A 22,032-nucleotide genomic window follows, 5' to 3' on the forward strand; every position below is an offset into this window, starting at 1 on the left:
TTCATGGACAGAGGACCCTGGCAGACCACATTCCATGGGGCTGCAAAGAGTTGGATGTGACTGAGCACACACATATAACTCTATTGACTGTTACAGTAAAGTACGTTTTAGTTTATGGTGTCTGTTTTTGGACAACATGGCTTACCAGATGCTGACAGAAACCCCTGTTAATGTGGCACCATCCAACATGCTGAAGATACACATACATATTTAATGTAGCATGACCCAATTCGAAGCTGAGCTGGCGGAGAAGTAAAAGGATTCTGTGAACAGTAAAGGAATTTCAGGAAGACGTGCAACAGCAATGCTGACTGAACCCACTGAAGTGAGAGTACAGTGAAGCACAATTTTATTTCAGGGTATTTGCTGATTATTGGTGGCCTCTAGTTTGGGGTTTCATCAGGCACAGATGGCAAACAGGAGAACTTTAATGGGTAAATTAGGGAGAAACAAACCTCTTGATTTTGGCTCTGGTGAATGGTAGACCCCAGTGCCCCACTCATGCAGGTTAGAGATCAGGATTTATATTACTTATGTGGTCTGTACATTCAGAAGCTGAAAATTTAGTTTAAAAAAAGCAAACACAAAATTTTTAGTGGCTTAATTTCTAAATTCAGATATCAAAGAATTCCTACATTTAATGTATCAAAAGCTCATGGCCTCAGTCAATAATCTACTATGGATAAAAAGTCAGCTGAAGGAGACAAATTATAGGATCAGACCTACAGAGATGGCAGATACTGAAGTGATTGAATACAGAGTATAGTTACAGTTGGACTATAAAGAACGCTGAGTGCAGAAGAATTGATGCTTTTGAACTGTGGTGTTGGAGAAGACTCGTGAGAGTTCCTTGGACTGCAAGGAGATCCAACCAGTCCATCCTAAAGGAAATCAGTCCTGGGTGTTCACTGGAAGGACTGATGCTGAAGCTGAAACTCCAGTACTTGGGCTACCTCATGCAAAGAGGTGACTCAGTGGAAAAAACCCTGATGCTGGGAGGGATTGGGGGCAGGAGGAGAAGGGGACAACAGAGGATGAGATGGTTGGATGGCATCACTGACTCAATGGACATGGGTTTGGGTAAACTCTGGGAGTTGTTGATGGACAGGGAGGCCTGGTGTGCTGCAGTTCATGGGGTCACAAAGAATCGGACACGACTGAGTGAACTGAACTGATGTTCAATATGTTTTAAAAACTAAGAAAGAATTTAAATTGTAATAAAGAGACAAGAAACTATCAAAATAGATCCAGATGAAGTAAAAAAATCAATCTCAGAAATAAAAATGCAGTGCTTACTTAGGCAGCACATATACTAAAATTGGAATGATACAGAGATTAGCATGGCCCCTACACAAGAATGATACACAAATTTATGAAGCGTTCCATATTTTTCACTCTTTGACATAAATCACAGCAAGATCCTCTTTGACTCACCTCCTAGAGTAATGGAAATAAAAACAAAAATAAATGGGACCTAATTAAACTTAAAAGCTTTTGCATAGCAAAGAAAATAATAAACAAGATTAAAAGACAAGACAAGAATGGGAGAAAATAATTGCAAACAAAGCTACTGACAAAGGGTTAATCTCCAAAATATATAAGCAGCTCACATAGCTCAATATCAGAAAAAAAACCAACCCAATCAAAAAATGGACAAGAGGCCTAAGCGACATTTCTCCAAAGAAGACATACAGATGGCCAATAAACACATGAAAAGATGCTCAACACTGCACATTATTAGAGAAATGCAAAACAAAAGTACAATATCACTTCACACCAATCAGAATCATCATCAGCTCAGTCGCTCAGTCGTGTCTGACTCTCTGTGACCCCACGGATGGCTTCTCTGTCCATCACCACTTCCCAGAGTTTACCCAAACTCATGTCCATCAAGTCAGTGATGCCATTCAGCCATCTCATCCTCTGTTGTCCCCTTCTCCTCCTGCCCCCAATCCCTCCCAGCATCAGGGTCTTTTCCAATGAGTCAACTCTTCGCATGAGGTGGCCAAAGTATTGGAGTTTCAGCTTCAGCATTAGTCCTTCCAATGAACACCCTGGACTGATTTCCTTTAGGATGGACTGGTTGGATCTCCTTGCAGTCCAAGGGACTCTCACAAGTCCTCTCCAACACCATAGTCCAAAATCATCAACTCTTCAGCGCTCAGCTTTCTGTATAGTTCAACTCTCGTATCCATACATGACCACTGGAAAAACCATAGCTTTGACTGGACAGACCTTTGTTGGCAAGTGTCTCTGCTTTTTAATATGCTGTCTGGGTTGGTCATAGCTTTTCTTCCAAGGAGCAAGCAGTGTCTTTTAATCAGAATGGCCATCAACAAAAAAATTACAAACAATAAATACTGCAAGTGATGTGGAGAAAAGGGAACCCTATTGCACTCTTGGTGGGAATTTAAATTGATATGGCCACTATGGAGAATAGTATGGAGATTTAACAAACTAGGAATAAATTTACCATATGACCCACCAATCTCACTACTGAGCATAAATCCTGAGAAAACTACAATTCAAAAAGACACAGGCACCCCAACGTCAGCTGCAGCACTATTTACAATAGCCAGGACATGGAAGCAACCTAGATGTCCAACAACAGAAAAACGGGTAAAGAAGTTGTATGTATGTATATATATATGTACATACATATACGCATATACAATGGAATATTACTCGGCCATGAAAAGGAAGAATTTGAGTCAGCTGTAGTGAGGCTGATGAACCTAGAGCCTGTTACACTGTTTGAAGTCACAAAAAGAAAAACAAATATCGTACGTATGTGGAGTCTAGAAAAACAGTGCCGAAGAGCATAATCAGAGAGGAGCAATGGAGACAGACATAGAGAATGGCCTGGAGGACACAGCAGGGGAAGCAGAGGTAGGGTGAGCTGAGCGAGCGGCACTGACATGTAGGCACCATCAGGTGTGATGTGGATAAGCAGCAGGACGCTGTTGGACAGCACAGGGAGCCCAGCTTGGTGCTCTGTGATGACCTAGAGGGGTGGACAGGTGGGGGAAGGAGGCTTAGCAGGGCAGGACCACATGGATAACTGTGACTGATTTGTGCCAATGTCCGGCAGAGACCACCACAGCATTGTAAAGAAAGTATCCTTTAATTTAAAAAAGGCAGTAATAATTAGAAATTCAATTAATGTGTTTACTATCCAACACATTAAGAAGTTGAAGAGAGAATGGGTGAACTGGAAGGCAGAGGTAAATAAACTTCTTATAATAGAGCAGAAAAATAAAAATGGAAAATACAAAAAGAGAAGAGGTAAGGAAAAAATAACCAGAAGATCTAGCATATATCCAATATAGATTAGATAGGAGAGACAAGAAATAATGAAAGAGAAATAGGTCAGGATAACAGCTTAAGGATTTTCAGAAACAGTGAAAGACACTGTTCCGCAGATCAGGAAGCTCATTCCTTGAATCTCAAGCATATAAATTAAAATAGCTCAATACATGCCTGACCATAGTCAAACTTCTGACCACTTAAAACAAAGTCACCTAAAAAGAAACAGCACACTGCAAACAAATAACAGACTGAAACCTGCTATCACAACCATGGCACAAAAACATTAAAGACACTCAATGCCAGTTTAACACTCTAAATGTAGCAAAACTACACTTCAAGAACAAGAGTTAATAAATATGTTTCCAAAAAAACAAAAATAAATTTCATTACAACAGATCCTATCTTTGAAAGATGAATTTCTAAATGTGGTACTTCAGGAAAAAAGAAAGCAATTCAAGCAAGAAGGTTTGAAATGCAACAATGTTGAAAAAAGAAAATGATAAACATGGAGGTCTATCTAAACAAAGATTGGCAGCACAAAAGAAATTGTAATAATATCTAATTTATGATGTTAAAAGTCAAGAAATAACTAAAACACTTACAAAGCAGAAATTAAATAGAAAGAGACTATTGGATTTGTAGTAAAGTTCTTACAGTATTTAGAAGTAGAAAGACAGTGATTAGTTTTATAATTTAAGTTACAATAAAATGCTAACATTTCTATTACAAGATAATCATTAAAACTAGAAACCAAGTGTCTAACTTCTAAACCAGCAAGAAAGTGAAAGTTGCTGAGTTGTGTCCAACTCTTTGAGACCCTATGGACTATACAGTCCATGGAATTCTCCAGGCCGGAATACTGGAGTGAGTAGCCACTCCCTTCACCAGGGGATCTTCCCAATGCAGGGATCGAACCCAGATCTCCCACATTGCAGGTGGATTACCATCTGAGCCACCTGAAAGTGGAAGCAGCATAGTGAAACAAGTTAAATGGGAGTGGGGGAACACAGGAAAAATCTGACCCAATCCAAAAAAAAGGGGCTAGAGGGAGGTAAGAAATGACAACCAGAAAACATGGGACAAATAAAACGCAGAAAATAAAGGGCAGAAATTAAGCCACGTACACTAGTGAGTAAGAATGTACATGGAAAGATCTTTCCAATTAAAGGTCAAAAATTAGTAAACTGGGAAAAAAATCCAATTACCTGTTGTTTACCATAGACACAATTAAAATATAAGGACAGGTACTTCCCTGCTGGTCCACTGGTCAAAATCCGCCTTGCAATGCAGGAGGTGCAGGTTCGATCCCTTGGAGAACGAAGATCCCATATGCTATGGAGTAACTAAGCCCGTGCTCCATACGGGCTGTAAGTGGCAATTACTGAAGCCCGTGTGCCGTAACTACCGAGTCTGTGTGCCACAACTACAGAGTGCATGCACCACAACGAAAGCTTCTGCATGACACAACTAGAACCTGATGCAGCCAATCTAATCAATAGATAATATAAGGACTAATAGAGTTTTGGATAGATAAGGCTAATAGAGTTTTGCCAAGAGAAATAACAAACACCCTCTTCCAACAACACAAGAGAAGACTACACATGGACATCACCAGATGGTCAATACCGAAATCAGACTGATTATGTTCTTTGCAGCCAAAGATGGAGAAGCTCTATGCAGTCAGCAAAAACAAGACCAGGAGTTGACTATGGCTCAGATCATGAACTCCTTATTGCAAAATTCAGGCTTAAATTGAAGAATGTAGGGAAAACCACTAGCCCTTTCAGGTATGACCTAAATCAAATCCCTTACGATTATACAGTGGAAGTGTGAAACAGATTCAAGGGATTATATCTGATAGACAGAGTGCCTGAAGAGCTATGGACATTTCTGACATTGTACAGGAGACAGGGATCAAGACTATCCCAAGAAAAAGAAATGCAAAAAAGCAAAATGGTTGTCTGATGAGGCCTTACAAATAGCAGAGAAAAGAAGAGAAGCTAAAGGCAAAGGAGAAAAGGAAAGATATTCCCATTTGAATGCAGAGTTCCAAAGAATAGCAAGGAGAGATAAGAAAGCCTTCCTCAGCAATCATTGCAAAGAAACAGAGGAAAACAATACAGTGGGAAAGACTATAGAGATCTCTTCAAGAAAATGAGAGATACCAAGGGAACATTTCATGCAAAGATGGGCCCAATAAAGGACAGAAATGGTATGGACACAAGCAGAAGATATTAAGAAGAGGTCGCAAGAATACACAGAAGACCTACACAAAAATGATCTTCATGACCCAGATAATCATGATGGTGTGATCACTCACCTAGAGCCAGATATCCAGGAATGCAAAGTCAAGTGAAGCATCACTACAAGCAAAGCTAGTGGAGGTGATGGAATTCCAGTTGAGCTCTTTCAAATCCTAAAAGATGATGCTGTGAAAGTGCTGCATTTAATATGTCAGCAAATTTGGAAAACTCAGCAGTGACCACCAGACTGGGAAAGGTCAGTTTTCATTCCAATCCCAAAGAAAGGCAATGCCAAAGAATGTTCAAACTACCACAAATTGCACTCATCTCACATGCTAGCAAAGTAATGCTCAAAATCCTCCAAGTGAGGCTTCAACAGTATGTGATCCATGAACTTCCAGATGTTCAAGCTGGATTTAGAAAAGGCAGAGAAACCAGAGACCAAATTGCCAACATCCATTGGATCATTGAAAAACCAAGAGAGTTCCATAAAAACATCTGCTTCTGCTTTATTGGCTATATCAAATCCTTGACCGTGTGGATCACAACAAACTGTGGAAAATTCTTCAAGAGATGGGAATACCAGAATACCTGATTTGCCTCCTGAGAAATCTGTATGCAGGTCAGGAAGCAAGTTAGAACTGGATATGGAACGACAGACTGGTTCCAAATTGGGAAATGAGTACGCCAAGGCTGTATATTGTCACCCTGCTTATTTAACTTATATGCAGAGTACATCATGAAAAACACTGGGCTGGAGGAAGCACAAGTGGAATTAAGATTGCCGGGAGAAATAGAAATAACCTCAGATATGCAGATGACACCACTCTTATGGCAGAAAGTGAAGAAGAACTAAAGAGCCTCTTGATGAAAGTGAAAGAGGGTGAAAAAGTTGGCTTAACGCTCAACATTAAGAAAACTAAGATAACGGTATCTGGTCCCATCACTTCATGACAAATAGATGGGGAAACAATGGAAACCGTGACAGACTTTATTTTCTTGGGCTCCAAAATCACTGCAGATGGTGACTGCAGCCATGAAATTAAAAGACACCTGCTCCTTGGAAGAAAAGTTATGACCAACCTAGACAGCATATTAAAAAGCAGAGACATTACTTTGCCAACAAAGGTTCATCTAGTCAAAGCTATGGTTTTTCCAGTAGTCATGTATGGATGTAAAAGTTGGACTATAAAGAAAGCTGAGCACCGAAGAATTGATGGCTTTGAACTGTGGTGTTGGAGAAGACTCTTGAGAGTCCCTTGGACAACAAGGAGATCAAACTAGTCCATCCTAAAGGAAATCAGTCCTGAATATTCACTGAAAGGACTGATGCTGAAGCTGAAGTTCCAATACTCTGGGACCCTTAAATGAAGAAATAACTCTTTGGAAGAGACCCTGATGCTGGGAAAGATTGAAGGAGGGAGGAGAAGGGGACAACAGAGGATGAGATGGTTGGATGGCAGCACCGACTTGATGTACATGAGTTTGAGCAAGCTCCAGGTGTTACTGATGGACAGGGAGGCCTGGCGTGCTGTAGTCCAAGCGGTTGCAAAGAGTCAGACATGACTGTGTGACTGAAGTGAACTGAACTGAACTTAATATAAGGACACTGAAAAGTTGAAAGTAAAAGGATGGAAAAATATACATAGGTAAATACTAAAATAAAGCTGGTGTAACTATTTTAAAATCAATCAAAAATAAGCATTAAGGGAGAAGGAAGATTGCTAGAGTGAAGAGTCACAGCATTTTCATAAAAGGATGATAATGTGATTCCAAGCTTGTACGCAACTAAAAGCATTACTTCAAAATATATAAAGAAAATTTAGAAAAGAAATCACAAGGGAAATTTTAATCTATTCCCTAAGAAAGAAATTAATATTACTGGAGAAGAACTGTACCCCACAATTAATGATAATGATCTAGTGGACTCTATAAAACAATACATGAAATGACTGCAGAATTCTTTTCAAGCTCACTCTGAATATTTGTAAACACTGGCCATACAGTAAACCGTGAAGCAATCATCAATAAATTCTGGAGTTGTTATCTATAGACTAGATCCTCTGGCCACATGCAATTAACCTTTCTGTTCCTCAATGATGTTTATGAATCAAGGTGCAATTATAAATATGCAAATTCCCCCCAAATTAATCTATATATTTAATGCATTCCAGTAAAAACTACATTGGTATTTATTTCTTTTGATGGAATTTATAATCTGAGTCTAAAATACACATAAAAGATCAAAGGATTATGTAGCTACCACACATGTAAAGAAAAAGAACTAGACAGGGTCATCAGATCAAGATTTAGAGTAAAAGAGGCTTTTGAATGAAAGCAGCTGGATAGTTTATCATTCATTTAGAAAAAGAACGAAAGAATGAAATGGACCCCTATCTCATACAATGACATAAAACCATGACAGAGGATCAAATTTTAGAAACTTTTTAGAGACAAATATAAAAACATTTTTGAGAATGGAAGGACTTCTAGAAAGACACATGAAGGAAAAGACCGATAAGTTGGATTACATGAAAACAACACCTGTTCATTTCACCTTAGGGTGTAAAGGCAAGCATAAATTTACATGAAGATTTTTACAACATCAAAAATAAGAAGAAACATTTCACAGAGAAACACAAAAACCTAATAAATGCATAAATATTAGCTCAACTGGCTATCTGGGACAAGAGGCAAAGCCCTGGTTTATTGCATTTGGTGGTGTAAATAATCTCACCATGACTCATTTCAAGCTAACCATCTTAACCATCTGATGTCATTGAACACAGAGTTAAGATCAGTTTAAATACTTTCAAACACAATTGGCATTGCCTAATTGTAATCAGTAAAGCTGATCATATTTTTGAGTGAAAAAACACAAGTCAGAATAATAAAAGTAATATGTTTTCTACTCATATAAAGTTGACAAACAGGCAAAATTCAACAATATATTGTTGAGGGATATGTGCGTGCATGCTTAAGTGCTCAGTCGTGTCTGACTCTTTGAGACCCCATGGACTGTATCCCACCAGGCTCCTCTGTCCATGGGATTCCCCAGGCAAGAATACTGGAGTGGGTAGCCATTCTCTTCTGCTGGGGATCTTCCTGACCCAGGGATCAAACCCAGGTCTCCTGCATTGTGGGTGGATTCCTTATTGTCCGAGCCATCAGTGAAGACTAAGGGATATATATACACAGGTAGTAAAATAATCAAGAAAATGGTGAAGATTAAATCTAGGAAAGTGGTTTTATGGGATGAAATTGGAAAGGGACACTGTGGGTCTTCAAACATATTGGTAAATTTTTATTTCTTAAGCTGAAGGAAAAAATAAATAAAGAGGGAGATAAGTAAACATAGAGATAATGTAAGGGAAAACCTGTAAGAAAAATATTTATTGTTATACAAACAATCTGTTTTAAAAGTGAATATCTGAATCTGAATTCTGTGATGTTTTGGTCAGTTTCTCTTCAAGCAATCTCAAGCAAATAAAAAAAAGTTTCCTTCTCTTTCTCCACTGGTACTGGGTTTGGAAAATGTTGCGATGTTCATGTCTAACATCTCTTTGGGAAAAAAAAAAGATTATTCTCAGACATGGGCTAATGGCTTAGTTTAGGATTTTGTTCTCTTAACAAAATTTTGTTCCTCTGAATGGCATGAGACACCATTATGCTAAAAAAGAGAACTGAATTAATTATATTACCACAAAACTTAGGACAAAAATGTTTTTCAGCTAGGAGCTGAAATAGAGAATAGCAAATAACCTACGCTTTAAAAAAATGAATAAATTCATATGAATTCCTTAAATGTTATATTATTTAAAAAGACAGTATTTTTAAAGACTTGATTATCACTCCAAAAATAAATCAAGTTAATGTGCGTCCCTCCTGAAGCTGTGCACTGGGTCAAAGAGGATGACCATCCCCGATAGAGGAGGACAGGTCTTCGGTCAAGGGTATATGAGTAGCTGTGCTCCCCTGCTAGAACCTCCAATCAAGTTATTATTTAAAAAGTACTTTTAATATTTTGATAATTCCAATATTTTCAGAATCATGTTAAGTTACATGAAATAAGCATATATCTCTGATTTCAGAACATAAACACTGGGTCAAGAATAATAAATATATGCAACATTCCTTAGTATTTCTGCCATCTAAAGTATTGCTCCCCCTTGGCCTTATGGTATTATCAATGGGTGACAGGAATATCAGCCTTCTTTTGGAACTCGTTTAAATGGCAGATGTGAAAAATGTATCTCTTAGATAACCAAAGAAAATTTCAGATTTTCTTCTATATCTTGCTTTTCTAAAACTAGTTTCATTTCTACTTGGTATATTTAAAGTACTTAACTCTTTTATGTTTAAATAAATAATACATTTTTCAAACTTGTTTTATGTTCTCTTGAAAGATAACTGGATTAGAGACATAAACACATATTATGGTTAGAAATAAATTCTAGCAAGTTATAAAATATGTTTCAATTTATTTAATTTTCTACCTTATTTCAGTGAAAAAAAAAGTATATATGCCTATTACAGTTTTTGAAGACCATTCAATGAATACAGTATGTATAATGTTTTACAAAGTCACATAATAAAAAAATTCACATTAAAAGAAAGGTCATACTGCCTTCTGAAAAGCATTCAGTATTTTGCTACTGAAATTGAAGCCTGCTAAATTCAAACTCAAGTTTCTTTCTCTTAATTAACTTGGGCCTTTGGCAAAAAATTATTTAACTTTCACACTTCCTCAAGTGCCCTAAACAAAGAGTAACACAGAATTAAAAGACAAATTAGCAAGTTTAGGGAAAAAGGAGGAAACCAACGTAATGGGACTTAATGACTGAGTTGTACAACGTTGACCAGTGACCCAAATAAATCTGGGGCACATACTTTCCCATCCCAAAGCTATCTGGATAAAGGGAGGCTCATAACCTTCACATTACCCCCACCACGAAACATCATCCTATCACTGAATAACAGAGACAAACACTGACCTAGTTTAGAAGTGCAGATGAAACAAAAAAATGAAAACAGGATACATGGCTACGGCAAGGAAACCATGGTAACTAGAAAAGAGAACTGTTTTGCTTACTTTATTTTGGTCAGAATAATCAGCAAGCTGAGCCTTCAGCTCTGTAATCTCAGCCTCTAGCAGACGGATCACTTCCTCATAATCCATTTCCATTCCGTGGGCCTGTCTCTGTGCAGCTTCGGCAAGATGAAGCCGACTTCGCAGGGCTCTTGTTTCTTCGACCACAGCTTTGGTTTCCTAAATATTTAAAAAATAATGTCACTGAAGAAAAGAATGTAAAAGTAGTAGCGGTTTAAACAAAATATTTTCTTCCTTCTGGAAGTTATAATTCAAAAAATGAATCAATATACTTATATTTTTCACATCTCAATTTGAAAACTAATATTCATGTTATTTAATTAAGGTCATGTGTGACCTTACTTTTCCTTGGTTTCTTGGATAACTTTCAGTGTAGACTCTCCAACTTCACACATTTAGGAGAACATTTTGAAAATAAGAGAAGCAGAAGAGAATTGAAAGTGGAAAAGAGAATAAAAATTGGCTCAAAAGATAAAAAGAGGAGATTTCTACAAAAGTCAAGTAGGTGGTAGGGCTCATGTTCTATGAAGGTTTTTGCAGCTCCATCAGATCCTGCTGAGAGATTTATAGTGTTAAGGGCTGCTTGGTGGTTCAAGCCCCAGGAGCCAAATCTTATTTCTAGACATCAGTCTAAGAGCTACCTCCCCAGTTTGACTTAAGCCAAAAGGCAGAATTCAGTAGCAAAATATACAGCCATTTCTACAGGATGCAATGCTCACCATATTTAGAACAACACTGAAGGAAAGGCATTACTAAAAACCATTTTATACATAATCAACAGAGGCTCAGAGAGGTAACATAACCTATGCAAGGGCAGATACGAGTGCCAGAATTCAAACTCAGCTTTACCTGACTCCAACATTAATGCTCTTTTCACCATTTTACTCCACCACTAGATGACAAAAATGAAAACAAAACTATACACTAGCTGTATTTTTCACCTTAGGAAGTGGATGGTGTGGCCCAAAGCACTTGCACTCTCAAAAATGTGCCTTGGTGTTGGCTCAGTAACCGTTCCCAGGACAGCAATATAATTTAATATTGCACTTGCTATAATGTAAACCATTTCTTTCTTTCTTTTTTTTTTTAACTTGATGCAGAAATTGTTTTTCTCTGCAATGGAACTTTCTGCTCCAATTGCCGTGGCTAATATTCAACTATGGCTATTTTAATTCTGTGGGAGCTTTTACAGGACACTTGCTTTTGTTTGAGCCTAGGGGAGGGTTAGAAATGTTTTTACTGCAGGACATATTTAAGGGTCACTTTTCCATTCATACATTCAGTAGCTATTAAGTACTTACTGTATGTGAGTTTCTGTCTCAGGTACTGAAGAGGGAGCACTTAACACAGTACAAAGTCCTCCTTTTGTCCCCCAATACTTATAATCTAGTTTGGGGAGAGGGCAAACTAGAGATAATCAATGAAGATCTCACTGGGAAGACTTTTAATCAGAGGACAGGAGAAAGGATGGAGCTGTGCAGACTTCTGAAAGAAGCGCTTTCTGGGCAGAGAGAGCAGCCTGTGCAGAGGAACTGGGACAGCATTGTGCCTGCATCTTCAGACAACAGCAAGGAAGCCGGGTGGCTGCAGGAGACAGGAGAGGACAGGAAGAAGGAGACGCAGACATGGGGGTACAGCGGGCAGAGTGTCTGGGCAGCGATGGTGCCGGCGTGGAGTGGCGGATCTTGAGGGCCTTTGTAGGCCGCTGTAAGGACTTTAGTTTTATTCACGGCCAGAGGGAAAGCGACTGGAGGGTTCTGGGCAGAGAAGCGGTAAAAGGACACCTATCTAACTAACACATCAGTCAGTTCAGCCCAGGCGATCAAGGGTTACGTGTCACAACTGGATCACCTTCACAAAAGACTGCACAAATAGCAGGTAACGGTCTACTATGTGTCAACAGGGCTCTAAATGTTTTGGATAGATCACCTCAAATAATCTACCCAGTGCTGTGAGAGCGATGTCCATTTTTATCCTCATTTATTAGGCAGGAAACTGGAAAGTTAAGTAGTTTGCTCAGAATCACAAACTTAGTAAGTGGCAGAGCTGGGATTTGAACCCAGGCCGTTTAGTTACAAAGTCCACAGTCTTGGCTACAGAATATGCTAAAAAACCAAATGGCTTGTAGGTGACAATATCATCAGTGCCCAGCCCTGCATGAGCTTAGGATGTGGTCATTACAACACACTCAAACACATTTGAGGCTGCTACACCGTTCCCCATTTTCCATTCAATCAGGCTAGGAAAAAAATAATACTGTCACTGAAGAGAAAGGGAGGGGCAGAGAATTCACCATAGCAGCAATGAAGAATAACTAATTCGATGATTTGTCTCCTTCACATTTGCTTCATGCAGCCTTTATTCCTCTATAAAAACAGCACTTTTATTTTTGCTCAAAGAACGCTATTTAATTAAATGAAGAATCTGAATGGAATTTATATAGCCATTATAGTGCACTGATGGTAATACGGTGTGAAATGCAGTCGGTGGTAAAAGATGCAGAGGTTTTGATGCTGAATAAATTCATGCCATTTCTTTTGTAAATGTATAACTGTCAGGCTGGTAAATGTGACCCCTTAGCAAAGTTCTAGCCCAATTCCCACTGAATGGCTGTTTAAAAGATTAGTGCATTGAAATGACGACTCTTAGAGGAAGCAGTAAAGAAAAGATAGCAGCAGTGTGCCACATTTAGCAATACAGGATCACATAAATCCATTTTTTCTTTTCCTCCTGGGCTGTTTTCTAATAACTGTAAAGACTCCTATGTCAGTAATAATTGAGCCAGAATTTTCCTAATACCTCACCATGAGTCTGAAATCCAATCAGGGGAAATGTGGCAGCCAGTTCGCTGATTTACTCTGTGTTAGGTACAGATTAATTCAGTTTAAAAGTTAGAAAATGTTGGATCATTAAATAGCAAGGGAATTCCAAACAAGCATCTACTTCTTCACTGACTACACTAAAGCCTTTGATTGTGTGGATCATAACAATCTGTGGAAAATTCTTAAAGAAATGGGAACACCAGACCACCTTACTTGTCTCCTGAGAAACCTGTATGCAGGGCAAGAAGCAACAGTTAGAACCAGACATGGAATAATGGACTGGCTCAAAACTGGGAAAGGAATACGTCAAGACTGTATATTGTCACCCTGCTTATTAACTTATATGCAGAGTACATCATGAGAAATGCCAGGCTGAAAGACTCACAAGCTGGAATCAAGATTGCTGGGAGAAATATCAACAACCTTGGATATGCAAGTGATACCACTCTAATGGCAGAAAGCAAAGAGGAACTAGAGTCTCTTGATGAATGTGAAAGAGGAGAGTGAAAAAGCTGGCTTAAAACTCAGCATTCAAAAAATTTAAGATCCTGGCACCCAGTCACATCACTTCATGGCAAATAGATGGGGGAAAAAGTGGAAACTGACAGGTTTGACTTTCTTTGGCTCCAAAATCACTGTGGACGGTGAGTACAGCCACAAAATTAAAAGACGTTTGTTCCTTGGAAGAAAAGCTATGACAAACCTAGACAGCGTATGAAAAAGCAGAGACATCACTTTGCCAACAAATGACCATATAGTCAAAGCTATGGTTTTTCCAGTAGTCATGTACAGATGTGAGAGCTGGACCATAAAGAAGACTGAGCGCCAAAGAATCGATGCACTCGAACTGTGGTGCTGGAGACGACTCTTGAGAGTCCCTTGGATAGCAAGGAGATCAAATCTGTCAATCCTAAAGGAAATCAACCCTGAATATTCTTTGGAAGGACTGATGCTGAAGCTGAAGCTTCAATACTTTAGCCACCTGATGCAGAGAGTCAACTCATTGGAAAAGATCCTGATGCTGGGAAAGACTAAGGGCAGTAGAAGGGGGTGACAGAGGATGAGATGGTTGGATGGCATCATGGAATCAAAGGACCTGAGTTTGAGCAAATTTTGGGAGATGGTGAAGGACAGGGAAGCCTGGCGTACTGCAGTCCAAGGGGTCACAGAGAGTCAGATACAACTTAGCAACTGAACAACAAAGATGTAGTAGCAAATCAGAAAAACCAACGAAAGCATTATGCATACTAATACTAGGCAGTACAAAGAGATGCACTAAAAGGGAGTCCTAAATTATGAAGGCACATCTCTGACTTAACATTTTTTTAGTGACATTGAGAAAGTGACTTCAACTCACACTCTCTGGTTGTTAAATCAGGATTTTCCACCTTAGAATTTCACAGTGAACCTTCAGGGAAGATCAGACCAAATTCTTCTTTGAAAATATACTTCACACTAATGAAAATCTTTGTAGGCTACAAGAACTTCGCTACGTGACTGTGTTGAGACAAAGGGCTGAATAAACGGACCTTTGTCAGCAAAGTGATGTCTATGCTTTTTCATATGCAGGCTAGGTTTGTCATAGCTTTTCTTCCAAGGAGCAAGCATCTTTTAATTCTGTCACTGGAATCACTTTCCACAGTGATTTTGGAGCCCAAGAAAATAAAATCTGCCACTGTTTTATTAACATGATATTGAATTAAAAAATGGGCATTAGATATACTTCAGAATCTTAGATACATGTTTTTTTTTTTTTCATTTTCTGGCTCTGTAATTCTCCAAGCCTCAGTTTTTTCATTTGTATAAGGGTAAATAACAGCATCCACTTTATAAGCTCAAAACAACTCTCACAATAGGATTAAAGAACTACAGCTCTTGGTACACTTTTTCCCTGTTCCTCTTCATTGTTTTCAAATAGACACATAATCACCAATGTGATGAGAGAGCTAGACTGGATGAAATGACTGAGGCACTCAAGTAGTTCTTTGGAAGTAAAACATGCACATGGCTTTTTCAATGTTGCAACAGTTATGTAAAACCTTCCCTTCTCTAGTTGTGAGTTTTAACGGCTCCCCGAAGTAGAAGGAAAAAGTGCTAACTGCAGTTGCTCATTTGTAATGAGGTAGCACATTCACATCACTAAACTGAGAAGTTCTGTAATTTTTAAGCTAATCAGTAAATCTTTCACAATGTCAATTGCTGACAGAAGAAAAAGGAGGCCTTCAAGAGATATATGTTTTAGTGTAATGTAACTTATGCTACCAAGCCCAAAAGAATACTTCTCTTATCAGCTTCCTACATCCACTCATTGGAAAACCCTTCTTGGTCTTGGTCCCATTACAGCCTATGAAAAAGACTAAGGGTTACTGCAGAAAGAGGGATGCTGAAGGAAAAATGTTTAAAAGCAAGCTATATTTAGTTTCCTTAACTTAGGTATTGATTTTATTAAAATATGCTTAGTGTTCCTCTTAAGGGATGATCTCAAATAATTTGCTAGTGGTTCACAAAAGGAATCTACAACTCATCCCTTAATCATGACATTCTTGGAGGAGAAAATGAATTCACAGAACTTTATGTAAGTCTCCGATGTGTGTTCTTTCCTTTCCTTTCGCCTTCTCTGGGTGTACATCCATCCCTCTCTTCCACCTCCATACCTAACCAGTTATCTGGCACTGGGAATTCTTCACTGATGATGTGTTTGCACCATTCCTTAATTCACGTCTTTAACACCTCACACATAGGTGCATACTGCATACTCTGTTCTTCACTATAATGTACTCTGCATACTTCTGAAGGATCAATTTTCCTGAAATATTGCCTAGGAAACAAACCTAGATAAAATGTTGCTAAGTACATGGTACATGATAAATATATTCTCAATCTCTACACGTCAAGGTTCTCCACTATTTGTTCCAAATCAGTCTTTCCAGTTTTAGCACACTGACTCTCTTATAGATTAACATATCCAAGTGCATTCACTTACCAATTTCCCAGACTAAACTCTCTCACCTCCAAGATACTTTTGAGCACATTATTCCTTCCACTAGGTGAATATATTTTTCCTCTTTTTTTCCCTTCATCCCGCTGCCATCTATTCTTCAAAATCTACTTTAGATTTTATCTTTTCTCATCTTTCCAGACCACTTAAGCTTAAAATGGTCTTAGTTGTGGAGTGGGTTTTTCTCTAGTTGCGGCAAGAGTGGGCTACTCCCCCGCTGTGGCGCATGGGTTCTCCCCGCTGCAGTGGGTTCTCCTGGTGTGGAGCATGGGCTCCAGGGCGCGCAGGCTTCAGCTGTGGTACATGGGCTCAGCAGTTGTGGCTCCTGGGCTCCAGAGCACAGGCTCAGCAGTTGTGGCACACAGGCTTCATTGCTCCATGGCATTGAAACTTCCTGGGGCAGGGATCAAACTCGTGTCTGCTGCATTGGCAGGCAGATTCTTTACTTCTGAGCCACCAAGGAAGTCCTCCCCTCCTTTTATCCTTACGATATCTGTTGTCTGTAATTACTCCACAGGCTACTTAGCATTTTCTACTGCTCTGTTAAACTGTCACGAAAATAATATTTTACTCCCAAACTTTCTAATGTCAAAAGATCCTGACTGACGAAAGTAGAGCACAAGTTGTCTGAGAGTAAAACCCTATTTAATATTAACAGGTCCTCCATTCAACATAAATATGGCATGTAACTGAGTTGACAAATAGTGAAAATAACTATTTTGCTTTTCATATATAATTGCCTTATAGAATTTTATTAGGTATGAAGCTTTCATAAGAAGGTTTCAATTTTATAGCAATATTAGTAGAATTGTATTTCATTTAAATAATTACAATAACAACCATAAGTCATGCTATGAAAAATAGCACATAATGAAAAGCAAATCATTTCAGCATGCTCTCTTTATACAGGAATTAAAACAAAATCCTTTCATAGTATCTATCAAGTAAATGAAATTACATCTAAACCATGTGGAATGAATACCAAGGTCAGAAAAGGACAGATAGTTACACTTTAGTGTGCTTGACAATTTTATTTCTTGGTTTCTCATTAAATAGATTTAAAAATTATGTACACTAAGTTTATATTTCCCTAAAATTTATAATTTTCCATCATAAGTTAATATAATGAATACCTGCTCTCAAGGACTATATAATCTAGAAAGTCCTGTCCAATCCTATCGAAATCCTTGATTCCATGATTCATGTGGTGACACTCCTTTCTAAGTGTGAAAAATGATAGATATTTGTAAGCCCAACAAATATGATTTTATTTAGTTTGTATGAAAAAGAAAAATCCTCACTTTGCAAAGAAGACTTGGTTAAGCTTTCTGGAGAAAAAGCAGGTCAATCAAATTATAATTAGCTCTAATTAACCCTCCCAAGAGCTGTCAACTTCTTTACCTGCAGATGCCTCATCCTCCAAAAGGTGCAAAATTGAATTCTGCCTCTGAACATCAAAGAAAATCAAAGAAACAATGTTTAATCTCTGTCTATAAACAGAAGTCCCTAATCAAAGACAGACACACAAGTACATCTATCTAATAAATTTTACCCTGTGAACTTTGTTCACAATATAAATATTAATTAGTTAAAATACTGTTTTGACAATATACTTAACCCTGAACATGTATTTTCTGGTTTAGTGATATTTGACATAAAAGAAAACTATTATCCTACTTCTCCAATCCTGGTTACAAGTGTACCAAAAGAAGACATTTATAGTATTGGAAATTTCTTTAATAATCAGAATTTAAATCCTGTTCAGTGAAACCTAGTATCACTCAGAGGCTACTTTTCCAGTTGTCAAATGTTTAAAATTCATCTGAAGTTTGGGGTTTAAGAATAGAAATGTATTCCTTCCAAATTAACCTTTAGAGAATTCAGTTAGGATCAAAATTTTATCAAATTTTGTTTGTTTTGATGGAACCTGACCAAGAATTCCAAATTTGAATCTAGCTATAGTAAGATCTGAGGATTCCTGGGTAGCTCAGTGGGTAAAGACTCCACCTGCAATGCAGGAGACCCTGGTTCAATTCCTGGGTCAGGGAGATCCCCTGGAGAAGGGGTAGGCTTCCCACTCTAGTATTCATAGGCTTCCCTGGTGGCTGAGACAGGAAAGAGACTGCCTGTAACACAGGAGACCTGAGTTCGATCCCTGGGTTGGGAAGATATGATGGAGGAGGGCATGGCAACCCAATCCAGTATTCTTGCTTGGAGAATCCCTATGGACAAAGGAACCTGGCAGGCTACAGTCCTAAGGGTCACAAAGAGTCAGATACCACTGAGCGACTAAGCACAGCACAGCACAGCACATAATAAGATCTAAATAATAAGCAAGATTCTTAAATTCATTTAGAAGAAAAAAGCCAGTGAGAACTGATAAGCAAATACTGAAAAAACAATGACAGTAAGAAGGAAAAACAAAACACAAACAAATAAGGTGGGACATGGCCCAAGAATTTGAGGTATATATAAAATTTAAAAATTGGTACTAGCCAAAGAAGAGTTAGATAAAACATTCATCCACCCAATATTTATTGACAAAGCTACTGGAAAAATTAGATAGCCCCAAACTGACCCCTAGATTATATGAGAATTTAATTTATGGTAGTGGAAAGTGAAAGTGTTAGTTGCTCAGTCGTGTCCGACTCTTTGTGACTCAATGGACTGTAACTCGCCAGGCTTCTCCATCCATGGGATTTTCCAGGCAAGAATACTGGAGTGGGTTGTCATTTCCTTCTCCAGGGGATCTTCCTGACCCAGGGATGGAACCTGAGTCTCCTGCATCACAGGCAGATTCTTTACCACTAAGCCACCAGGGATGCCCCATGGTAGTGGGTATACCACATAAAAATAAACGGTGTAGCAAAAAGCTATTTGGAAAATAAAGTAGAAAGTGTAGATCCTCATCTCATATCCTATACAACACAGAGTAATTTCTTAGATGAGCTAAACAAAGAAACAGGAAAGAAATAGGACAGAAATAGGAAGAAAACTAGCAAATAGGTATCCAAAATTGCTAGGAATAAAATTTTTAAGTAGTCATGTATGGATGTGAGAGTTGGACTACAAAGAAAGCTGAGTGCCAAAGAACTGATGCTTTTGAACCATGGTATTGGAGAAGACACTTGAGACTCCCTTGGACTGCAAGGAGATCCAACCAGTCCATCCTAAAGATCAGTCCTGGGTGTTCATTGGAAGGACTGATATTGAAGCTGAAACTCCAATACTTTGGCTACCTGATGCAAAGAACTGACTCATTTGAAAAGACCCTGATGCTGGGAGGGATTGGGGGCAGGAGGAGAAGGGGACAACAGAGGATGACATGGTTAGATGGCATCACCGACTCAACGGACATGAGTCTGGGTAAACTCCAGGAGTTGGTGACGGACAGGGAGGCCTGGCGTGCTGTAGTCCATGGGGTCACAAAAAGTCGGACACGACTGAGCGACTGAACTGAAAATTTTTAAAGTTAAAAGAAAATGGAGAACTCACAAAGAAAAAGAGACTTGACAACACATAACCACCTATGTTTAAAAACTTTAAAAAAATTAGAAAGACACAGTTTGTATATAGAGGAAAACAAGTGAAATGAGATTGAGAGTTAAATGTTTTAATTCATAGTATAAATTAATGCATATTTTCTAGTTTTTTTTTTTAAATTTATTTATTTTTTCAGTGGGTTTTGTCATACATTGACATGAATCAGCAATAGATTTACACGTATTCCCCATCCCGATCCCCCCTCCCACCTCTAGTTTTATCAAAATTAATTTTCTAGTTTTAGCCACAGATTTGATAGAAATAAGGTTAATACCTACAATGTGGAGATCTTACAAAATGATGTGGGAAAGCTGGGAAACAGTTATTAAGAACAGAAGTGAAGAAGAAAAAGCAAGAGTGGGAAGGGGATGCAAAGGAAATATAAGGTGCATATATGGTCACAAGAAATATATCAGGAAACCAGCTGCCTTGGATATGAAGAACTGTGATGCAATTCACAATTTAATTTGAAACTCATGGTCTTAGACAATTTTTGGTATATCTAACATGGATGACATTGAATCAAAGTACATACAATATTTTCAAATAGGGTGACTTATTTATGTAGGGCTGGGCAGGACTAGAGAAATCTTACTTTTAATTCTAAAATAGTTTGTGAATAAATCATTTAACACAGTGTCATGAGTCCCATAACAAAGTTAAGAGTAACGAAAGTGTTTCTCACATGTTAAACTGCCAAGATAGGAGTTTTATGGTATCAACTGCCTTATCACTACTTCCTCCTTGAGTAAAATTTACTAGTTTGTCAGCCAAGTTAACATATATTGCTCTCACTCTGTGTTAAGAAACATAAAATGTTTGGCATCTGCCTAGATGTTTGAAATATGCCCTGGAAAGGTGCTCTCTTAGCAACTGACTTATGGAATGTTACAGATTTGTAATTGCTTGTTTTTGGTTAAATAAGGAAAATTATAGGCAGCATACCTACTTTGGTGTACAATCATGCCTCTGACAACTCACTAGCTCTAGGGCACTTATTCTGAAGGGCTTTCTAGAGAGTGTTGATTTTGCTCTGTTTTTCATTTTTCTTACTAGATTGAGAGCTCCTTGAAGAGATTATGTCTAGCTTTCACACTACATTCACACAAAATGAGAATTAAATAAAAGAAGCTTAAACATTTCCCTCGCCAAGTGGCCCTTATAAGTTACTACAGGCATGTGTAAAAAGACTGAGGAAAGAATGGTGAGTGTGGTCCCTGAATAGCCAGGAAAAAAGTGACTCATGGTACAGAAACCAGAATCCTAACACCAGTTCTGATTAAGCCAACTGATACAGAAAATACTGTAATCAAATTGAACTGAAAGGTTTCTATGAACAAGAGCACTTCCCTCCCACATTTCTCTTAACACTGAAAATTCTGGGAGTCTGTTTAATTTAACACAATTAAAATGACTCTACAGTATCTATAGGGTAGTAAACTTTCTCTCAGATTTCTTAAAATACTAAGAACTTTTCTACATTATAAAGAAACAACTATCTGGGTATTTGGAATATACACCTTTGTTTAAAGCTTATTTAAAATGCTATATTCATTACCATCTTTCTAAATTCCATATACATGCGTTAGTATACTGTATTGGTGTTTATCTTTCTGGCTTACTTCACTCTGTATAATGGGCTCCAGTTTCTTCAAATGTATTCTGTTTAATGGCTGAGTAATATTCCCTTGTGTATATGTACCACAGCTTTATGGTTTTTCCAGTAGTCATGTATGGATGTGAGAGTTGGACTATAAAGAAAGCTGAGCACCGAAGAATTGATGCTTTTGAACTGTGGTGCTTGAGAAGACTCTTGAGAGTCCCTTGGACTGCAAGGAGATCCCACCAGTTCATCCTAAAAGGAATCAGTCCTGGGTGTTCATTGGAAGGACTGATGCTGAAGCTGAAACTCCAATATTTTTGCCACTGATGTAAAAAGCTGAAGACCCTGATGCTGGGAAAGATTGAAGGCAGGAGGAGAAGGGGACAACAGAGGATGAGATGGTT

General features: G+C 38.3%; 1 protein-coding gene and 1 non-coding gene across 7 annotated transcripts in view; one reads left to right on the top strand and one right to left on the bottom strand.

The window, feature by feature from the left end:
* Nucleotides 1-18,308, bottom strand: part of STXBP4 (syntaxin binding protein 4) — a 92,068-nt gene extending 73,760 nt beyond the window's left edge. For 2 of the 6 annotated variants that reach the window (XM_043483670.1, XM_043483687.1), the window contains exons 1-2: nucleotides 17,884-18,308; nucleotides 10,645-10,821 (exon numbers count right to left, since the gene is read on the bottom strand). In XM_043483670.1, the coding sequence (XP_043339605.1) occupies nucleotides 10,645-10,821; nucleotides 17,884-17,937 (231 nt within the window). In that variant the 5' untranslated portion in view covers nucleotides 17,938-18,308. Of the gene's footprint in view, nucleotides 1-10,644; nucleotides 10,822-11,511; nucleotides 11,531-17,883 lie in introns of those variants that run through there. The other 4 variants (XM_043483703.1, XM_043483680.1, XM_043483711.1 and 1 more) reach the window with 4 other exon arrangements.
* Nucleotides 1,289-1,392, top strand: LOC122425154. The gene has a single exon (XR_006264726.1). It is a non-coding gene; the product is annotated as a U6 spliceosomal RNA (small nuclear RNA).
* Nucleotides 18,309-22,032: the final 3,724 nt, after the last annotated feature.

The sequence above is a fragment of the Cervus canadensis genome, chromosome 1, assembly GCF_019320065.1.
Source record: "Cervus canadensis isolate Bull #8, Minnesota chromosome 1, ASM1932006v1, whole genome shotgun sequence".
Classification (NCBI taxonomy): Eukaryota; Metazoa; Chordata; class Mammalia; order Artiodactyla; family Cervidae; genus Cervus; species Cervus canadensis.